The sequence below is a fragment of the Caretta caretta genome, chromosome 11 (assembly GCF_965140235.1).
Source record: "Caretta caretta isolate rCarCar2 chromosome 11, rCarCar1.hap1, whole genome shotgun sequence".
Classification (NCBI taxonomy): Eukaryota; Metazoa; Chordata; order Testudines; family Cheloniidae; genus Caretta; species Caretta caretta.
The window spans coordinates 72,854,572-72,863,169 of NC_134216.1; the positions used below are offsets into that span (position 1 = coordinate 72,854,572).

The 8,598-nt window shown below is 50.1% G+C and overlaps 1 protein-coding gene and 1 long non-coding RNA gene across 2 annotated transcripts in view; both read right to left on the reverse strand.

Moving 5' to 3' along the window:
* LOC142068476 (uncharacterized) overlaps positions 1–773 on the reverse strand; it is a 30,589-nt gene extending 29,816 nt beyond the window's left edge. Inside the window, exon 1 of the long non-coding RNA XR_012664299.1 lies at positions 629–773. This is a non-coding gene — a long non-coding RNA (uncharacterized LOC142068476). The remainder of the gene's footprint in view (positions 1–628) is intronic.
* A 3,332-nt stretch (positions 774–4,105) lies between these two features.
* On the reverse strand, positions 4,106–8,221 carry ARL4C (ARF like GTPase 4C). The gene has a single exon (XM_048869956.2). The coding sequence runs from the start codon at positions 7,614–7,616 to the stop codon at positions 7,038–7,040; it is 579 nt and encodes a 192-aa protein (XP_048725913.1). The 5' UTR covers positions 7,617–8,221; the 3' UTR covers positions 4,106–7,037.
* Between the last annotated feature and the right edge of the window lie 377 nt (positions 8,222–8,598).

Below are 8,598 nucleotides of genomic sequence, written 5' to 3' on the forward strand. Positions count from 1 at the left end.
TTTCAGGAAATGGAAAGGCACAGCTGCTCCCTCACCTCTGCCCTACACCAACCTCCTTTCTTACTTCATTTCTGTGCCTCAGAACTTTTGCCCATCAAACATTTGGGGTGGGGGGGAGAGAGGAGGAGGAACATGATTTAAAAAGGCACATGTATTTTTTTTAGATCTGAGCTTTTCAGGGCAGGTACCATCCCATATTTTGTATTAGAAAGTACCTAGCATGTTGTCGGAGCTGTGCAGAATAAAATACATTTGCTATCAGCACCAGGATAAGATACATGATAAGTTAGGAGAGTGTAGCTTTTAAGGCAGTAAGGCCTAGATCCACAGAAGGATTTAGGCACCAAAATATCTGTTGAGAATCTGGGTCTGACTGAAAAGTTAGGAGTAGAGATCAACCCAAACCCAGATCTGGGACCTGTGCACCATCAAACGTAGGGGATGCCTGGATCCAGACACTGAGCAAGCTTTTGTGGCTGACCCATATTCAGTGCTGTCCTTACCCGTATGTAAAGCAGGCAGCTGCTCCAGCCCCTGCTCCGGCTCTTCCGCAGATCCCCGACCCTGCTCCTCCCCAGCCCAGCCCCACTCCCCCGAAGATTGCAGCCAGGCCCGACCCTGCACTCACCGCGTGGTAAGTTTATGGAGCGGCCCCAGCCGGCCCCGCTCCCCTGGCTCCCAGCCACGCAGCCGGCGAGTGCTGGGGGGCGGTTCCCCCTTCCCCCAAGCCTGGGAGCCAGGGGAGTGGAGCAGCCGGGTCCAGGGGGAGCTGGCCCCAGGCCTCCGTGGGGGACAGTGGCTGGCCACTCAGTGACCCTGCCCCTGCTCCGCTCCCCTGGCTCCCAGGCTTGGGGGGAGGGGGGAACCGCCCCACAGCACTCGCCGGCTGCGCGGCTGGGGCTGGGTCGCTCCACTTCTCGCAGGAAGTGGCAAGCCCCCCTACCCCTCCCGCGGAGGCCTGGGGCCCCACACAGATCCCCCGGGGAGGCGTGGGGCCAGCTCCCCCCCGTTCCTCCCCGTGGAGGCCTGGGGCCCCACACAGCCCCCCTTGGGGGAGGGGGGGGCTGCGTAGGGCACCAAAATAGCTAGGGGTGGCCCTGCCCATATTGCTGTATAACGCACCAAACCAAAACCCCAGATCAGAACATTCCCAAAGTTCAGACCCTTGTCAAACGGCACCTCCAAACTCTAGGTGTGTTTGGAGCTCAGCTACAGTCCTATACACTATAAATGGAGTCTTCATGTGTTCTGGTAAGAAACCACTCCGCTGCTCCCCTGGAATGTGGAATGTCAAACACAGGAAACATACTTGACTGACCATCAAAGACTCCATCAACAAACATACTCCGGACAGAGCTGGCAATTCTTAGCACTGGTCAGCACTGGTCACACAGGTAGCAACAGCGCAACTCTTGTGCTTTTTTGACCCTGCACTTATTTGATTTTTTCCCCTACACCTAACAGTGCAGCAAAGAAAATAGCAAACATTTTGTGCTTGTATTACTGTGGCACTCAGAGGGCCCAAGTGAAGTAAGGGTCCCATCATGCTAAGAGCTGTACAAATGGACCCTGCCCTGAAGAGCTCCCAATCTAAACAGACAAGATAGAAAGGGAGGGGGAATGAAAGTGTCTTACCCAACAGACAGAACCTGGCCTCTGCTCTCCACACTGGCTTCCCATAGAATAGCAAGCCATATTCACGGTCTTGGTCCTTATCTTTATAGTGGTCAATGGCCTGGGACCAGGGTAGCTAAAACATCACCTAAAGTTCAGCAACTCCACTCCTAAGGCACAATGAAAATCTGTGCAGGAGCCACAACAGGAAGGAATCTGGCCCATCAACTCTTTACAGATCCGCAACTGGTGTATATGGGCAGAGCTGCCCAGAAGACAATGCCCATGTACACCAGCCGAGGCCCTGTCCCTTGAGCTCTGCTCACTAGTTTGTTTATGGCATTTTCAGTCTACGCATTTAGTTTTAAGTTTGCTTACATTTTATAGTCAGTGCATATTTAGGTCCCAGAGGGTGGGGCTGGGAATGGCTTGGAGTCCCCTTTGTTCTAAAGGGCTAGCTGTGGCAAACAGGACCAAGTATAGCAATTAGACTGGACAACCACTTAATCACAGCTCAGTATCTCTTCTCCTTTCAATCAATGGCTTAAAGCCAACTTCCCCCATATCCCAGTGAAACAGTTGCAGCCCTGCCCATGGGAATCAGAACACAAGCTAGCCTCATCTATGTTAGGAAATCCACCACGGTTACATGCTGCAGTAAAACATGCTTCTTGAGGCACAGTTGTGTGAATGGGATGTCTTTGTTAAGTTGTGAGATGCGGCTAGAGGAAACATGGTTTAGTAGCTAGAGCACTGGCCTGGGTGTCAGGGGACTCAGGATACGGTCACTGGCTATTTGACCTTAGGTGCATGGGCTCACTGCTGTGCACCTGTTGCCCCTTCCCCTCTTTGTCTATTTAGCATGTAAAGCCCAAATCCTCCTCGGTATTGAAATCAACGGGAATTAGGCACCTAAATGCTTTTGAGATCTGGACTTAAACTGTTTGGGAGAAAGGATGTCTGTGCCGGGCTAGCATGATTGGGCCCTGATCTCAGCTGAAGTCTCTACAAGTGCCATAGTTCAGCTGAAATAATTTACCTGAAGCACTGATCTGGAACCTGGTTGATGAGATGAGGCAGTTAGACCAGCCTCAGGGCTGCTGTGAAGTGCCCCTAAGGGCTGTTGTGGCAGCTAGGAAGTGCCAGAATGCACTTAACACCTAGGCCATGCTGCCAAAAACCACCTCCCCTACAGCACCTGGATTTGCCTCATAGCAGGAAGTCCCCACACTGACTTTAAAAGGGCTTGGCATAGTGTAGAGCTAAGTCTTTAGCAGGGCAGACCTGCCTCCATGACTCTATATGTAACTAACAGCATCTCCAGTGTACTTTACATTCATGTGTTATCCATCATACAGGACTATAGCCTTGCTCCTGCAAAGACTTATGCCTGTGCTTATCTTTATGCACTGTGCATACAATATCTTTTAACTCAACAGGGCTACTCATGCTATGTAAAGCTAAGCACATGTGTAAATCTTGGCACATGTGGGGTGGACTACATCATGTTTGGAAAGCCCCACGTGACACGCAGCATGTCAAGTTGCACCTTCAGGAACATGTCCCCTGACTTCACATCATGTTACACATGTCTCACTTACCAACAGCTCCCACCCTGAGCCACCCTTGATTTTACAGGTGAACAGCAACAAAAGTACTGACAAAAGAAAAGGAGTACTTGTGGCACCTTAGAGACTAACCAATTTATTTGAGCATAAGCTTTCGTGAGCTATAGCTCACTTCATCGGATGCTGTAGCTCACGAAAGCTTATGCTCAAATAAATTGGTTAGTCTCTAAGGTGCCACAAGTACTCCTTTTCTTTTTGCGAATACAGACTAACATGGTTGTTACTCTGAAAAGTACTGATGTTTCTAAATTCACCATTGTTAGCAAGACCACCTGGCCAACGTTCAGAGGAACCAAACAACCGCAGATCTCTCCAACCTCAGGTGGTGTTGTAGGTCAGAACTATTATTTTTTCCTTAATATTATTTATATGAGTCATGACGAGAGGTCCTCCTGCACTAGATGCTGTACAAATGCATAGCGAGGGACAGGCCCTTGTCTGCCGAATTTACAATCTAAGTAGACAGGACAGACAGTGGTGTTATCTTCATTTTACCTATGGGGACTTGCGGTGCAGAGAGACTATATTATTTGCCCAATTTGCACAGGGAGTTTTTAGCAGCACTGGGAATTGAACTTAGATGTCCTGAATCCCAGTCCTGTGATTATCCACAAGATTATCTTTCTCTTGGAGGCAGTGTAGCCTGGTGGCTAGTGCATTGCATTAGGACTCCGGAGCCCTGAATTCTTTCCCTGGCTCTGCCACTGGTTGACCTTAAGCAAGTCACTTCCCTTCTATGTGCCTCTATTTTCTCATCTGTAAAATGTGAATAACAATACTGACCTCCTTTGTAAAGTGCTTTGAGAGCTATGGATGAAAACACACTGAATTATTAATAGAAGGAACAAAAAGACTATGTCAAATTCTTCATTGTATAAATAATTTATTTCAGTTCACAGCATTATGTTTCCTCTTAAAAAAAATGCAAAGATGGAAGGAACAGAGGATGGATGATGAGATAAAAGGAAAAGTTACACTAGGTAGCATGGCATTTTTCTTGAGTTCTAGGTACACTGAAGACAGTCTGAAATGTGACTGGCATCTCATGACACCTGCTGAAAAAAAAATTTTTTTTTCCCAAAAACATTGTTGAGAAGACAACCTGGAGAAAATCCAACCTGATTTTAGAACAGCAGACTGCGTAAAGCTTTTCTGTAATAATTGTTTCAGAGGACTCATTATCTGGTCAGTTGCAGACAACACAGCTCAACTCTGCCATGGCACTGAGGAGTAGTCATTACAGTCCTGAAATTCTATAGAAATACCAGTGACCCTGTTACCTACTAATTGGAGAAGTATTTTAACTTACTGCATACATGTACAACTAGTGACCATGACCCTGGTCAGTACCTAAACACATGCCTAAAGTTAAGCACATGCTTCAGTGCTTTTGCTGGATAGGGATCAAATTAGGCAATGCTTAAATAATTTGCTTAATTAGGGCCAGTTTAACGGAATGTCCAGTAAGGGGTCAATCCTGCAACTGCAGGTCTTACTTCCACAAAAAGTCCCATTTAAGTCAATGGAACTATTTGCCTCAGTAAAGTTGTCTGCAGGATCAAGAATCAAGTCTTGGCGGGGGAGACCCTGTAATTAAGCATTATTTTTAAAGCATGACAGGTTTTGATCAGAACGTTTTTATTTAACCCCTAAACACTTAATATTCAAAACAAAGGTTGGAGCATTTGGCTTTTGCAGTGTCACAAAATAAATATATTCTCTCTCTCAATAGTGTGGAACTACCAAGTGTCAAAGTGCTTCAGAAAGTGTTTCATGTGACGGCAAAGAAAAAAACAAAAAAATCCAATGAAAAACTGTACAGACCCTCCTGAAATGATGGGACCAGCCCACTTCTTAGATTAGTGAAGCAGTCACGACTCCTGTAAACTGGACTCTTGCAGGCATATAAATACCATTTGGTTTCAATATTGGATTCTACAAAATGCTATGGGAAAGTACCAAGTTCATTGCTGAAAAAGGAGAATCAGCTGCCTGAAATTCACCCTGGTTTTTTCTTGGTTTGGGAAATGCACTCAAGCAGAAAGACAAATACTTCACTCATCCGAAATTCCCACATGACCATGTTAAGACCAGTGAACCACAGGTGTGGGACATTAGTATGCCAAAAACTGATTGCAGCTGATTTCCAAACTCTCTTCTTGTTATGAAATTCTAGGAGTCAGAATTTTCTCATTGTGAGGTGGGTTTCCATGAGAGAGAGAGAGAGAGAGAGAGAGAGACACCGAGACCAAGAAGCAGCCAGCTTATGTATATTTAGGGTCCAATCCTGTGCTCAGTGAAGTTAATGTTAAAACACCAACTGATGGGGAAGGGCCAGCTAGGATCTTGCTAAAACACTGGGCTTGATCCTGCACTAGTGAAGTGACTGGAAACATGTTTGAGCCTGTTGTAATACATTTACTGCACTAGCAGGATCTCCCCTTGCATGCTTTGCAGCTAGGACTCTCACCCTTGAATTTGTTTAAAACCTTTGGTTGTATCAAAAAGTTCTTAAAACTTCACTTCCCACTCAATAGGTGCTCTGCACTCCAATATCCCTTTGCATTAAGAGATTTTGCACTCTTGCCATTTTGGGCAGAGCAAGTTTAGTTTAGCTACCTAATGTTTGTAGTCTGTTGGTCAAAGTACTGGCTTGATTTACAGTCCATGTTTATACCAGAGTTTAATTAGCAACTCTTGTGCTTTTCCATTTGCAGCTGAGGTGAACTGTTGGGGCTTATCATCCAGTAGTGTCAGGAGACTTTTTTTTAAATGGAGTACACAAATTCAATCAACCAACCAGATTGAACCAAATTAGATAATCCAAACGGGTCTCCACCTGTAGACTACAGCAATAAAGTAGCAAGCCCTACTGCTTACCATTGCTACAGGATAGAGTCTGTTAAAAAAAAAAAAGCCACCTTTGAAAATGAAAAGATGCTTGAGAACCCTTCATGGCAAAATTCACACAGAACCCCTTTTCGCAAACAATTTAGAACTCAGCACCAGTCAACAGGTGGTTACAAGCCATGGAGCTGGCCATACAGCTTTAAATCTCCTGTGGATCAATACAGGTCTGTCCTTGGGTAGACTTTGTTTTTAAAAGAGGATGGGCACCCTCAGCTGAAACAACTGGGCACTCCCATTAAACACACACAGCTACTGCAAGCAGTAGTGTATCATTCCTTCATTCCGGGGCTTCATAGTTTTGTTGGTCTGATTTTGTGTGTGATAATGATCCGCACATGGGCTGAATCGAAAGGGGGGGGAGGGGGAGGGGAGATCTGGTGCAACCTGAAAAGCAGCTCTCCCAAGAGGCTCACCTTACCTACCCGCCATTCAGCAAGATGTATCTGCCTGTGATTTCCTACCGCAGCTTTCTAACCACAAACAGATGCCTCAGCACCCAATGCCTCCTGAAACATTATCCCCCCCCGAAATACACACCCCCTTAAGATCCACAGGCAGGAGCAAATCCAAGCTCAGTTTCACAGGGGCCAGCCCTGTTGCATCCAGCTCCACCGCAAATCCTCCGATTTCAAAGGAAAAGGCAATTCCCTCCCAAGCTCAGATGCCAGCTGATCTGGTCGTCCTGGGAGGGGTTACAGCAGCCTCTTCACCCAGACGCCAGCCTCATCCACCTCCTAGTCCTGCCAGCAAGTTAACAGCAGTGGAGACCCAATGAAAGGCAACGGGGAGCCGAGCGCTCATCTAGACACAGGCGCCCATTGGGGGCACCTAGGGAGGCCGGCGTGCCCGGCAATGTTTCAGGCTAGCAGGGTTTTGGCCTGGCGGTTATCGTTTCTTCCTCTGCTTGAGGGACTTCCTGCGCTTGAGGATCATCTCATAGAGCTTGTCCATGCCCTCGGTGAGACCCTCGCCGATGATGGCGCAGGCGGGCTGGACGTGGTAGGTGGTGGAGGGGGCGAGCTCATGCAGCGCCAGCTGCTTCTCCAGCTCGGCCACGGGCAGGGACTTGGGCAGGTCCTGCTTGTTGGCGATGACCAGCAAGGGAGTGCCCTGGTTCTCAGCAAACTTGGTCACCTTGTGCAGCTCGGTCTTGGCCTCCTCCAGCCGGTCCACGTCCACCGAGTCCACCACGTAGATGATGCCGTCGGTGCAGCGGCTGTAGGACTTCCAGAGCGGCCGCAGCTTCTCCTGGCCGCCCACGTCCCAGAAGTGGCAGCTGATGCCCTTGGCCGTGCCGTTGCTCAGCCGGATCTTCTCGGTGTTGAAGCCGATGGTAGGCACCGTGTTGACGAACTCGTTGAACTTGAGCCGGTAGAGGACGGTGGTCTTGCCGGCCGAGTCCAAGCCCAGCATGACGATGTGCAGCGACTGGAAAGCGGAGATGTTGGAGGAGATGTTCCCCATGGCCCCCACCACCTCCGCCGCCGGCGCAGCTAGAGAAGCTACGGGAGGGGTTTCGAAAATGGGGGCGGCTTTTTTTTTTTTTTTACAGCGCGCCCATACCCGTCGCGTCGGGGCTCTAGCGCTGCAGCAATCCCCCAGGGCACGCTCTCAGCAGCCGCCCCGCGCGGCGCGGCGTCCCGCACAGGGGAAGCCAAGGGGCCGGAGCTGCAATCAGCGCAGCCAGGGCGCGATCAGCCCGGGGTCCGCGCTTGCACGGCTGGGAGCTGACGGGGCCATCAAACACTCGGCAACCGCCTCTGGGCTGGGTCCGGCCGGGCTGTGCTGGACGAGGATGTCGGGTCCCCTCCTTCCCCCACTCCGTGGGGGCGGCTGGGAGACGCGCAGCCCCAGATCAAGTCCTCCGAGCGGCGCCCGCCCCGCTCATTCCGGGGTCCCGGTCCCTGAGGAGGCGCGCTGACCCCCGAGAGCGCCGCGCCGATCCGCTCCGCTCCACTCGCTCCGGCTGCCCCCTGGGCTCTGAGGCGCCGGCGCCGGCTGGGAAAAGCAGCCGCAGTTCAATCCATCAAACCCCGCCCCTCCGGCACACCCCGGCGCCAGGGAGGGAGGCGCCTTTAAAGGACAATGACACACCCCTCCTCCGCCACCGCCTCCATCGCTCCTCCCTTTCTCCTCGGCGTGAATGTGTGGGGGCCGGCTCCTCGCCCAGGCTCCCTGGGGCTGGGTCCGGGCGACCGACAAGCTGCTCAGGGAAACGGGAAACCCTTCCCCCTAAGCCGCTCACGGCGAGGAGCTACTGAGCCCAGAGTGACCAGACAGTTGATTTAGTTGCCGATTGGTCCTGCTTTGAGCAGGGGGTTGGACTAGATGACCTCCTGAGGTCCCTTCCAACCGTGATATTCTCTGATTCTGTGACAGCAAGGGTGAAATATCGGGGGGAATAGGCGCCTATATAAGAAAAAGCCCCAAATATCGGGACTTATCA